General features: G+C 52.1%; 1 protein-coding gene across 2 annotated transcripts in view; it reads left to right on the top strand.

Annotated features, from left to right (window-relative positions):
• Nucleotides 1-13,520, top strand: part of PHF21B (PHD finger protein 21B) — a 95,204-nt gene that overhangs the window by 53,426 nt on the left and 28,258 nt on the right. For both annotated transcript variants that reach the window (XM_007531912.3, XM_060188761.1), the window contains exons 3-4: nucleotides 11,975-12,067; nucleotides 12,658-13,011. In XM_007531912.3, coding sequence (XP_007531974.1) covers nucleotides 11,975-12,067; nucleotides 12,658-13,011 — 447 coding nt within the window. The remainder of the gene's footprint in view (nucleotides 1-11,974; nucleotides 12,068-12,657; nucleotides 13,012-13,520) is intronic.

Genomic DNA, 13,520 nt, shown 5'->3' with positions numbered 1-13,520 from the left:
TTCCGGCCGCTGTGTGCCACATGCCAGCACCTCTGTTCTGGGAGCAGGGAAGTCCCTCCTGGTTTTCTCTTGCGGTGAGGATGGGGATTCACTCTGTGAGCGAGGCCAGCAGGGGAATGATGCTCCAGGCTGTGTACGCGTGCGCACACACACACACGCACACGCACACGCATGCACTCGCGCCTTGCTGTTGTTTGTGTCGGGGGTTGTGAAGACAGGTGGACTGCCACAGGTGGGGCTTCAGAGGGAGGGGAAAGCTGAGAGTGGGCTGCATGTCCCTTGGCACTTCCCTGTGTGCACGTGTACGGGAGTCAGAAAAGGCACATAGTCGGGGTGGGGGGTAGTCAGATGCCAGCGGATAGGGCTGCTCAGTGTCTTGTGGGCTGTGGGGCTCCACAGGTGAACTGATTCCATGTGACGTAAAAGTAGTGCTTGAGGGGCCAGGTGGTGGCGCACCTGGCTGAGCACACATGTTACAATGTGCAGGGACACGGGTTCGAGCCCCCGGTCCCCAGCTACAGGGGGGAAGCTTCACAAGTGACAAAGCAAGTCTGCAGGTGTCTGTCTGTCTCTCTCCCTCTCTGTCTTTCCCCTCTCAGTTTCTCCCTGTCTCTATCCCATAATAAATAAATAAGTTGTTTTTTTAAAGATAAATAATAAAAGTGGTGATTATGAGCCAGCAAAACGTCTCCCTTGGAGAGTGGGCTGCTTTGCCATGTGTGTGACCCAGGTTTGAGTCTGGCTCCTGCTGCTTTGAAAGAAGCTTCGTTGCAGGGCCGGGTGGCACACATGCTCCAGTGCACAAGGGCCCAGGTTCAAGCCCCCGATCCCCATCTGCAGGGGGAAAGCTTCACGATTGGTGAGACTGGGTTGTAGGTGTCTCTCTTTTTGTCCCTCTCTACCTCCCCCTTCCCTCTCAATTTCCAGCTATCTCTGTCAAATAAATAAAGACAATAAAGGAAAAAAAGAAAAAAGAAAGAAAGAGTGGGAGCCGGGCCATGGCAAGGACAAGGACCCGGGCAAGGATCCTGGTTCAAGCCCCAGCTCCCCACCTGCCAGGGGGGTGGTCACTTCAGAAGCAGTGAAGCACGTCTGTTTGTGTCTATCTCTCTCCCTTTCTATGTCTGCCTCCCCTCTCAATTTCTCTCTTTCCTATCCAATTAAAAAAAAATTTTTTTAAATGGCCACAGGAACAGCAGATTCCTACTGTAGGAGGCAAGCCTCAGCAATAACCCTGGAGGCAAAAAAAAAAAAAAAACCCAAAAATCCAGAAGTTTTTGCTGTGGTCTCTTTCATTCTCTCTCTCTCTCTTTCTCTCTCTCTCTCTCTCTCTCTCTGCCTCCAAAAGCAATCCTCCCCCCTGCAGGTGGGGAGCCAGGGGCTCGAACTGGAATCATTGCTCCAGTCCTTGTGCTTCATATTATGTACACTTAACCCACTGCGCTACCACCCAGCCCCCCTTTTTAAAATTTCATTTATTTATTTATTTATAAGAAAGATAGGAGGAGAGAGAGAAAGAACTAGACATCACTCTGGTACATGTACTGCCAGAGATTGAACTCAGGACCTCTTGCTTGAGAATCCAGTGCTTTATCCACTGTGCCACCTCCTGGATCAAATCTCTTCCACTCTTCTTCTCTGTCTCAGAAAAAAAAAGAAAGAAAGATATATACACACATCGCTTGTTTAATCTTTGTTTCTTGGCCCTGACTGCCCTGAGTATGTGGTTGTTAACCTTTGTCTCCATAGCAGCCTACAGATGCCAGGAAAATTATTAACTAGGAGCACAGTTGCCCTACAGGGTCTTGGGGGGGCCAGCTGCCCACCAAGCAGGGGAAGCCTGGAAGGTGTGTGGAGTGGGAGCCCCAGCCTTAGTCAGCTCAGCACTCAGCATCCGACACACTTCTGTCTGCCCTTCAGCTGTAACCCATGTGTTCCCCCTCCTCCCCTGCCCAGTGCCCGGACACCCTGTCCTGGGAAGGACTCAGGCGCTGGGAAGGGAGGGATGGAGGGAGGGAGACACATGGGGGTGCCCTGCTTAGCCGTGCCCCAACATTGAATCTCTTTCTGGAACTTTTAGCTGGACAGAATGAGGCTGCACCATACTTCTGGGCTCATCGACGCCCATGCCAGGAGTCCTGCTGGGAGGAGGCTCTGCTCTGGGCACAGGATCTGGGCCAAGGCCAGAGTTTGGGGCACAGGCTTGCATATGTATACAGTGCAGGCTCAGGTGGGGTGAGGGCACTGGGTGGCAGGTCCCTAGCATGGAGAGAAGCCTGGGTGCCAGCAAGAAGCCCACTCGCCAGAGCACTGGCCACAGGCTCCAGAGTTGGATACTGGAACCAGGACCTCTTTGTGTCATGCTCAGGCCAGGGCCTGGGTGAGTCCAGATGAGAGGAACCTCACAGCGGCTCTGTTCTTTGGTGCTGGGGCTGGGCTGGCCACTGCGTGTCATGTCCCTGACCCCCTTGTGCTAGGAAGGAGCTTCTTCTTCTTCTTCTTCTAGCATTTGCCCTTCTTCCGTAGCCAGTCAACAGCGTCAGGTTGAGCCTGATGTAAAGTTTCGAGACCTCCTTTGAATCTGGAGAGGTGGCAGTCGTTGACTATGTGGGTCATAGTCTGTCTGTAGCCGCAGGGGCAGTTCGGGTCGTCTCTGGCTCCCCAGCGATGGAACATAGCTGCGCACCGGCCATGGCCTGTTCGATAGTGATTGAGGAGGGCCCAATCATAACGTGCTAGGTCAAAGCCGGGTTGACACTTGCAGGGGTCTGTGATGAGGTGTTTGTTCTTTACCTCAGCTGCCTGCCAACTCTGTTTCCAAGAGTCTGGAACAGAGAAGTTCAGTGTAGGTGTAGGGGACCAGATTGGATGACGAGACGTCAAGCGTTGGACAGGGTGGGCGAAGGAAGATATCCGCATATATTGGCAGGTCCGGTCGAGCGTAGACGTGGGAAATGAACTTAGATGATGCCGCATCCCGACGAATATCTGGCAGTGCGATGTTGCTAAGAACTGGCAGCCATGGAACCGGGGTGGAACAGATGGTTCCAGAAATTATCCTCATGGGGGAATATAATTTGGAATCGACCAAGTGGACATGGGGGCTACGGAACCATACTGGGGCACAGTATTCTGCAGTGGAATAGCATAATGCCAGAGATGATGATCGCAGTGTGGAAGCGCTCGCGCCCCATGAGGAGCTGGCCAGTCTTGCAATGATGTTATTCCTCGCGCCCACCTTTGCTGCAGTTTTTATGAGATGTTCGTGAAATGACAGGGTGCCATCGAGAGTAACGCCAAGATAGACTGGCTGGGCTTCATGCCGGATTCTCGTATTGTCAAGCTGCACATTAAGCTCACGCGAGGCCGAGGCATGGTGTAGATGGAAAACAGATGATACCATTTTTGCAGTGCTAGGGATTAGTCGCCATTTTTTACAGTAATCAGATATCAGAGACATATCTTTCGTGAGTGTTTCCTCGAGGATGTCAAACTTGGATGCCTGAGTTGCACAGCAGATGTCATCAGCGTAGATGAACTTCCTTGAAGAAGTTTCTGGAAGGTCATTGATGTAAATATTAAATAGCGTAGGAGCCAGAACAGAGCCCTGGGGGAGGCCACTTGAGACAAGTCTCCATCTGCTAGACTTGTCACCCAGATGCACCTGGAATCTTCTGTTTTGGAGAAGAAACGATATAGTGTTGGCCACCCATGGAGGCAGGCATCTTGAGATCTTGACTAGGAGACTATGGTGCCAGACCGTGTCATAGGCTGCTGTGAGATCAACAAAGACAGCACCCGTCTTTAAATTCTTCTGGAATCCATTTTCAATGTAAGTTGAGAGGGCCAGAGTTTGTTCGCAGGTAAATCTTCCTGGGCGGAAACCAGCTTGGGCGGGTGATAGGAATTTCTCTGTAAGAGGAGAAATACGTGACAGAAGCAGCCTCTCAAGGAGTTTGTAACACACGGAGAGGAGAGAAATTGGTCTATAGCTGGCGGCCAGTGTTGGGTCTTTCTTTGGTTTCAAAACTGCTATTATCTTCGCACGACGCCAAATTTTGGGCATAGATTCGGATTCCAAGATGTGGGACAGGAATGTAGTGAGCCACTTCTTTGCCGTGGGGCCCAAGTTAAGAATGAGTTCTGGGGTGATGTTATCATAGCCAGCAGCCGTTCCCGGTTTAACCCTCTTCAAAGCATCTTCCAGTTCAGACAGTGTAAAGGGAGAGAGTTTTGGAGATGGACAAGATAAACGGAAGTGGGATGACCACTCATGGGAAATTTCTCTTTTCCTGACTGGGTCGATCTTAGCACGTCCAACTTGAGTTAGGTGACTGGCCACTGAGTTTGGAGATACGGGAGGATGGGAGACGGGAGAGGGTTGGCTACCGGCACCCAGACTATGAAGAAGCTTCCAGGCCTTCCTACTTGAGTGGGTGAAGTTCAGACTTTCCGTGAGTTGTTGCCAGCGGGCTTGGCGTGCTGCATCCAGGGAGGCAATGAGATGGTCGGCCACATCTGGGAAGGAGCTAGAGGAGGGTCTGTGTAGAGGTGGCAGCTGTGGATAGAGGCGCTCACTGAAGGTGGCTGCCCATGCTGGCCAGGAGACAGGTGGGCTGAGAGCCCTTCATCCAGAGGAAGATGTGGTCCTATGGCCACCCCTGTTCTGGCTTCTGTCCCATGACTCAGGAGGAGGTGCCGCTGAAAGGAACAGGGATAGGAAGCCCCCACTTGGTGGCCTGGTGGCCCTAGCTTCCTTTCCTACTTTCTTGGACTGTAGGATGCCAGGACGTCTGGGTTTGATTAACTGGGTGGTGCAAATTATAGGGAAATTGTGAGGATGTGGTTGAGCTTGGCAAGGCTTGACTTGAGGGGACATCCATTCTGTCAGTCTCTCTCTCCTTACTGAGAAGTCGAGTGAGGAGGGACACAACCCTCCAAGGTTTGCCTCGTCTTATCAGACTCCCTGCCTCACAAAGCACCCTGCACTCCTGATACTATATCCTGCTCCCTTATTATCTACATAATCATTGTTGTGCCTGAAAGATCCCCATCCATTCCATTCCTTTGATCTGTCTTCTTTCTACCCTCAAGACCATCCCCGCCTGCAGGGTATTATTAATCCTACCAGTTAAAACCCTCGCAACAGTTGCTAAGGAAGTTCCTACCTTTCCCAACCCCATTGCCTTTCTCCGTCACCTTTCCAAACCATGTCAAGCTATTTCAGTTTCCGACTTGTCACTTCTGGGTCCAACTCTTAAAAGCCTTGGCTCTCTGATCAATAGAGAATTGAGTCGCCTCACCACCACCAGCTCTGTCCCTGGGTCATCTCTCTCTCTTGTCGCTAAGTGAGTAGCAGCCCAGGCTGGCTCTGGTCTCGTTCTCTCCAACCCAGAGAGTACGTGCCCGAGAAGAGGCACCCCCACTCTAGCCCAGCACAAATTCCTATACCCTGTCTTGGAGATGGGGAGTCACATAGTGGGAGCTGCTGGGGCTTCCTCCCCCCCCCCCCAACACCCATTGATTTAGCAAGAAAGGGGCCACTCCCCAGTTGGCTGTGCCACTGACAGTGCCCCTACTCTGGCACTGGGGGTCCTCTTTCCTTCCAAGCACGCACCCACCAGCCCTCTGTTCTCCCCAGTTCTGGGGGCTCTGTGCCTCTCTGGACCTGGGGCTTCCAAAACTTCTTTGATGAAGCTGGTCTTAGGGTGCTCACCTGGTGCTTTATCCAGAACCCCTCACTGGCCAGGAAGAAGACCCCGTAGCAGGTGGGGAGACTGTGAGAGGCAGGTCACGTGCTGCTGGGGTGGGAGGTAGCCTGAGCCGGCGTGCCCCCCCCCCCAGCCGGTGCTCCTATCACCTGTCTCCTGTCACCAAGGCCTGAGCCTGTCTGAGGCTTCCCAGGCTGCCCCCGCATTCTGCCAAGGCAAGAAAAAATTGGAAGTTATCTTTGACTTTTTATGGCCCCTTTTCTTCTTCTATGAAAATGCTTAGAGCTGTGAATGTAGTCATCGGACGCTCATGTATCTTGTCTAAAGTGTGCTATAAACTATCTGGCGCTGGCCGAATGGCCTCTGAGATGATTGTTTCTGCTGCTGTCGATAAATTCCAACACGGAGCAGAAAGGTCAGTTCCTGCTGCATGAAATGTCTTCTCAGCTTGTTAATTAAAGGTTATAAGGAGAGAGCCTACTCCGCGTTGGCCCGAGAACGAAGAGAAGCAAGTGGATGGAGACTCCAGGCCGCCAGACGGCGACGTAGCAGATGGAGGGTGGGCAAAGGGCGACTTTGGTGTCCTGGGAGTGGGACCCTCCTGGACCGCGTGTCTGGGATTCACTTAGAGAACCGTCCAGCTTCTGTGCTTGGTGCCTGGACCAGGACTGGACCACACGCCTTCACTACTGGATGCTCCTTGAAGAACGGCTGCTCCCCAGGCCTGGGCAGCAGTGCAGGCCCGGCTCAGGGCTGAGTGAGTTGGACAGCGTTTTACTTCCTGCAGTCAGTGGGGAATCCTGCAAACCTGCAGGCATGCAGTGCTTTCCTGGGGGTGGGTTCTGTCCCTTTCTTTTTTGTTTTTGTTTCCAGATGATTGCTGAGGCTTGGTGCCAGCTTTACAAATTCACTCCCAGTGGCCATTCCCCCCCTTTTTTTCTAATTTACTAGGATAGAGATAAATTGAGAGAGGAGAGAGAGAGAGAGAGAGAGAGAGAGAGAGAGAAAGATAAATACCTGCAGACCCACTTCATTGTCTATGAAGTGGATTCCCTGCATTTTGGGAGCAGGGGCTCAAACCGGGGCCCTTGCACTTGGTAATGTGTTAACTTAACCAAGTGAGCCACCAGCTGCCAACCCCCGCAGTTCTGTTACTTTCTAGAGAATTGAGCATTGAGACCAAGGCCAGAGCCCTCCCACCCTGCCTTGGGGGGCTCTGCCTCGTCAGCATCTTCCTCCCCCCTCCCCCCACCTAAATGACTGAACGGTTAAAAGGAGTCACCATGTCCAAGTCTGGAGGGGACACTCAGAGGCCTCCAGAAATGCAGGCTTAGGACCACAGACACGGGTGCCCGCAGGACTCACAGACACAGCAAGAGCAGCGCTCAGAGAAACATTGTGTGGAAACACCTCCTAAGGTGCGGGAATAGTGCACATGGCGACTTACCCAGAAATAGGCTCACAGAAGGCAGCCCTGACATCTTCCATGGAGATACACAGGAGCTCTGAGACACAGTGTGTGTGTGTGTGTGTGTGTGTGTGTGTGTGTGTGTACGTGTGTGTGTGTGTGTGTGTGTGTGTACGTGTGTGTGTGTGTGTGTGTGTGTGCGCGCGCGCGCACATGGTACACACACCTCACAAGTTGGCAGCATCCAAAGGGCTTGTTTCAGGGCATCTTAACCAGAGGAGAATCCACAGGGAAAGCAGTGCCTGCTCTGGTCTCTGGCCTCTGGAGTCCCAGGACCTTCTGGCCATCCTTCTGACCGGACCGGGTAGAAAACATGGCTCCTTTTCCTGACTCGTGAAGGCCTTGCCACACATGCCTTCCGTCTCCGAGTCTGCCTCTCTGCCTGCAGTTCCCAGGTAGTGGAATCCCGTGGAGTTTGTAATCAAGCATGCTGGGTGCCTCCCTCACATCTGCAGCTTTGGGCTCCTGCAGGGAATCTGATCATTGATGGACTTCACAAGTTGTGCTGATTGGCCAGCAGGTCCCGAGAGGAGGGCAGAGCTTCCCTGGTCAGTCATCTGGGAGAGAAAGGGCAGAATCATGTAGTAATGGTGGGCACTAGTGCCAGGGTTCTGTCAGCACTCATCCAAGCTCTGGATGGACAGTCCTCCCCAGAGTGGGCACATCTGGTTTTAAAGTTCTCTGTACCTGCGTAGAATGCTCCGTTCTTGTACACGTTCACCTCATCGTGGGTAACTTGCCACGGGTGCGGAGGCAGGCAGTTGTATTAAAAGACATCAGCCTTGGCTAAGGATCAACCAGCCAGAGTCCATGGCCAGTGGAGAAGCAATTACAGAATTCCTTCTTCCTGCTGCACCCCCAAAAGAATTTTAGTTCATACTCCCAGAGGGACAGATGCTATGGGAAGATGGCTAGAAGACTCTGAACCCCACTTTTGGCAGGACCTGTGGAACTTCTGTGACGTGGTAGCTTTGTTTTTGGCACCATCACTGAGAGGGGAAGACATATTGGAGAATATCTGAGAAAGTCAGGCGCTGTTTCTCTTATCTGAGAAGGAAGAGGAAAAAGGGAGGACAACTATGGGATGGTTTCACTCATAAATGGGAATAGAAAGAATTGAACTTGTAAAAAAACAAAACCTGTGACCTTCGGAGAACTATGGTTGTTACTGTTGGCGTGTGTGTGTGTGTGTGTGTGTGTGTGTGTGTGTGTGTGTGTGTGTGTGTGTGGTGTGTGCACAGAACTTACTTGGTGAGACTGGTATGGAATAAATCACTACTAAATCATTAAAAGAAAAATGAAAAGAAAAAAACAAAAAGGGTTCCAGAGTCTCAGCTTCACACATGTGGGACAGGCAGCCAATTCCACATTCCCACTCAGAAGAGGTGGCTTTCTGGTTTGTGGCTCTGAGACTCTCAGCTGTGCTGTTTGGAGAGAGAGTAATTCATTTCAGGGCCAGAAGGAGAGCACATGGAAGATGAGGATACAGAGGTAGGTGGTTTTTAGCGGCTTTGTTGAAGTATGGATGCAGGAATTTATTTTTATTTTCTTTATTGGGGGGATGAGTGGTTTACAGTCGACAGTAAAATACAGCAGTTTGTACATGTGGAACATTTCTCAGTTTTCCACGTAACGATTCAGTCCCCACTAGGTGCCCTTCCGCCATCATGTTCCAGGACCTGAACCCCCACCCCCACCCCAGTACGTGAAGCAGATATTTCTGTCTTTATTGATGAGGCACATGTCTCGGCAAACTGTACGTGAAGAGTGCGAAGTGTGATGTTTGGTAGATGGAGAACCCATGACCTCATCACCAAAGACAATGATTCCAGTCTTCACCCCCCACAGCCTCCCTGCCTTCTTCCCACTACCCCATCTCCCTAAGCCTTTCACCTGGCCCTTTAGATTTGCCTGCACTTTCTGGGGTCTTATAGAAGTAATATTGTATGGGGTCAGACGGTAGCACAGCGGGTTAAGCGCAGGTGGCACAAAGCGCAAGGACCGGCGGAAGGATCCGGGTTCAAGCCCCCGGTTCCCCACCTGCAGGGGAGTCGCTTCACAGGCAGTGAAGCAGGTCTGCAGGTGTCTGTCTTTCTCTCCCCCTCTCTGTCTTCCCCTCCTCTCTCCATTTCTCTCTGTCCTATCCAACAACGAACAACATCAACAATAACAACAACAAGGCTACAAGAAGGGCAACAAAAGGGGAAAAAAATGGCCTCCAGGAGCAGTGGATTCATGGTGCAGGCACTGAACCCAGCAATAACCCTGGAGGCAAAAAAAGGAAGAACATTGTACAACATGAACTGCAAATTGGGGGGAGGGTCTGGCCCTTTCCATTCAAGAATCATTTCTCTGACTACTTGTCTGTGGTATGTAGTGTGGATCAAGGTTACTTTTTGTTCATCTCTAGATTGCGAGTATCTACTTGTTCCAACACCATTTGTGAAGGAATCATCCCTGTTCATCAAATTAACTTCTCTGTAGCCTTTTGCAGGAAATGGTGTGTGAGTTTGTCTTGGGAATCCTCTGATTCATGTGTCTGGGTATGCAGCTGTGTGTGCGCGAGCATTTCTTAAATTGATTTAGTAATGATCGACAAGACCGTAGGATAAGAGGGGCACAATTCCATACAGTTCCCGCCACCAGAGTTCTGTATCCCACCCCCTGCATTGGAAGCTTTCCTGTTCTTTATCCTTCTGGGAGCATGGACCCAGGACTTTTTTTTTTTTTTTTTTGCCTCCAGTGTTATTGCTGGGACTCAGTGCCTGCATTATGAATTCACTGCTCCTGGAGACCTCCCCCCATCCCCGATTTTTGTTGCCTTTGTTGTTATTGTTGTTGTTGTTATTGCTGTTGGATAGGACAGAAAGAAATGGAGAGAGAAGGGGAAGACAGAGAGGAGGAGAGACTGACAGACACCGGCAGACCTGCTTCACCGCCTGTGAAGCGACTCCCCTGCAGGTGGGGAGCCAGGGGCTCGAACAGGGATCCTAATGCTGGTCCCTGCACTTTGTGCCACATGCGCTTAACCCACTGCGCTACCGCCTGACCCCACTTCACCCACTCTCCATCCCCCCACCAGGATCTTTATAGGGAGCAGAAGGTGGAAGGTCTGGCTTCTGTGACTGCTTCTCTGTTGGACATAAGCGTTGGTAGGTGGATCCATACTCCCAGCCTGTTTCTATTTTTCCCTAGTGGAGCAGGGCTGTTATCACTATCTTGATCACTAGTTTTAAGACAGGTCTTGAAGTTATATGGTTTAAGTCCCATACCTTTGTTTATCTGATATTGCTGTTATCTGTGTGTTTCAGAGTTGGTTTTTGCCTTTGCATTTCCATATACACTTCACTTCTTTGTTTTACCAGAGCACTGCTGAGTTCTGGCTTACTGTGGTCATAGGGATTGAATCTGGGGCTTGGGAACGTTGGGCATGAACATTTTTCTGCATAAATACTAAGCTATCTCCCTGCCTCTCCATATATTTGAAATGGTTTTGTCAATTTCTACACACACGTGAAATATTGAATCTATACGTGGATTTGGGAAGAACTGACCTCATAACAGTGCTGAACCTTCTGACTTGGGTTTATTGTCTTGCCCTCCCCTCCTCTCCCCTCCCCTCCCCTCCCCCTCCTTCTTTGTAAGATTAAAAAAATACCTACTTATGAGTGAGAGAGAACCAGAGCATCACTCTGGCACATGTGAGACTGGGGATCAAAGTGGGAACCTCATGTTTTGAGAGGCCAAGGAGTCCTCCCAGGCCACTCTGTCTCCTTTTCTGTCTGAAAAAGTTGATCCAGAGCTGTGAAGCCCCGGAGACAACAAACAGACAGACGAGAAAGCTTAGGTGCAGCCAGATGCCAAGCACGATTGTTGGTGGACAGCACTGTCTTCTATATGTTTTTTCCTCTAGCTTGCAAAAATGTCTCGTGTGAATACATGTTACTCTTGTTATAAAAAAAAAAATCTTAGGGGCCAAGTGGTGGCACGTGGTTAAGCGCACACACTATAGTGCACAAGGACCCAGGCTCAAGCCCCTGGTCCCCCACCTGCAGCGGGAAAGCTTCACAAGTGGTGAGGCGGGGCTGCAAGTGTCTCTCTGTCTCTCTCTATATATATCGCCCCCTGCCTCCTCGATTTCGATCTGTCTCTCTCCCTCTCTATCGCCCCCTCCCTCCTCAGTTTCACTCTGTCTCTCTCCCTCTATCGCCCCCTCCCTCCTCAGTTTCACTCTGTCTCTCTCCCTCTATCGCCCCCTCCCTCCTCAGTTTCACTCTGTCTCTCTCCCTCTCTATCGCCCCCTCCCTCCTCAGTTTCACTCTGTCTCTCTCCCTCTATCGCCCCCTCCCTCCTCAGTTTCACTCTGTCTCTCTCCCTCTATCGCCCCCTCCCTCCTCAGTTTCACTCTGTCTCTCTCCCTCTCTATCGCCCCCTCCCTCCTCAGTTTCGCTCTGTCTCTCTCCCTCTCTATCGCCCCCTCCCTCCTCAGTTTCACTCTGTCTCTCTCCCTCTCTATCGCCCCCTCCCTCCTCAGTTTCACTCTGTCTCTCTCCCTCTCTATCGCCCCCTCCCTCCTCAGTTTCACTCTGTCTCTCTCCCTCTCTATCGCCCCCTCCCTCCTCAGTTTCACTCTGTCTCTCTCCCTCTCTATCGCCCCCTCCCTCCTCAGTTTCGCTCTGTCTCTATCTAATGAGTAATGTCTTTAAAAGCCTTGCAGTTGAGCAGGACAGAGCAGAGCTTACTGTCCTTGCAGGAGCCTTGTTTATCTCACCCCTCCCACCATCGTCTCTTCTAGACTTTGGGAACCATCACTGCAGTGCCTGTCACGGGTCCTCAGGTCAGCTCCTTGCAGAGGTTGGCCGGGCAAGGAGCAGCAGTGCTACCTCAGGTGAATATGCACGACCAGCCCCGGGGTCCGTCTGTCTGTCCCAGCCCCTCACTGAGCATGACAACTGCATGGCGCCCCCCCCCATCCTGACCGTCCCTGGCTGCCCACACTGGGGTGTTGCCAGGTCACCTTAGTGGGTCAGGGCCAGAATTTATTAATTTGTTTTAAAGAAACTAGGTCGAGCTAGAACAGAACAGAAAATTTCAAGATGGAAGCATTTCTTGAACTGTTTGTTCCTGGTCCAGGGAATGGTCAAAACTGGCTAAGAAACTGCACCAGAGACATCATTTTAGTGGGTGGCACAGGTGCTGGGTGGGTGCCCAGGGCAGCTGGTGGACACCCTCCCCCCAGGCTGCTGAGCACCGTGGAGGCCTGTCAGATGGTGCATAGTTTTTGTGGCTGTGTCTGGCACGGAGCAGGTGTGGAGCTCAGCTGTGCACACCATGCTCTCCCAGGGCCGCTGGCTGAAGTGCAGGTAGCCCCGGCTGTCCAGGACCACTGGGCCACACAGCTGCCACCCCCCCGCCCCACCCCACCCCCTGCACCCTGCCTGTGTGAGCTTCTGCCTGCAACTTTGCCCTCCATCCCAGGTTAGGCCAAAGACACTGATTCCAGACAGCCTCCCTGTCACCCCAGGCCGGGACCGGCCACCCAAGCAGCCCCCCACATTCCAGAAGGCCACCGTGGTCAGTATCAAGAACCCCAGCCCAGCCCTCCCCACTGCCAACAACACCGTGAGCCATGTGCCAACGCCTGGCAGCCAGCCCCAGGCCCTCACCGAGCCAGCTGCCATCACCTCTCCTCTGAGCAGTGCCGGGGTGGCCTACGCCATCATCTCCACCGCCCCCAGCAATGCCGCCGCCGCCGCCATCGCCCCCAGCACAGCCGTGTCCGTGGTTAGCGACAGCATCAAAGTGCAGCCCCTCCTCATCAGTGCCGACAAGGTGAGTGTGAACCTGCCAGCAGGTTCTGGGATACTCCCCCCGCCCCCCAACACACACACACACACACACACACACACACACAGGTGTTTGTGCAAGACAGGTAAGTGGGTGTCAGAATGGCCACCACCCAAGGGAACGAAGGAGCACGGACAGATGTGGAGGAATGGTGGCAGGGTGACAGGATGAATGAATCAGCCCGTGAATGAATGGGGCTTCAGAGGCGCGAGTGGGTGAATGAGCTGCCAGGCGAAGGAATCGTACGGTGGTGGCGTACGAGCGAACGAGCGAACGTGTGATTGAGCAAGTGTCTGGCTGAGTGCGTTAATACCCTTGGAAACAGAACCATCAGTCAGTGATTCAGCTACTTCATTTGTGGGAACAATTAACTCCCTTCCAGTTGGCCACACATTTTATTAGTTGGTCGATGATTGTCCTCTGTCCCCCCCCTTTTGGGGTCCACCGGGATTCCCTTCTCTTGGTATGAGCGGTGTCCTCTGTACTCCCCAGCT

This window comes from Erinaceus europaeus, chromosome 4 (assembly GCF_950295315.1).
Source record: "Erinaceus europaeus chromosome 4, mEriEur2.1, whole genome shotgun sequence".
NCBI lineage: Eukaryota > Metazoa > Chordata > Mammalia > Eulipotyphla > Erinaceidae > Erinaceus > Erinaceus europaeus.
Note: the sequence above shows the minus strand (reverse complement) of the source record. Positions and strands in the feature narration are given on the sequence as shown.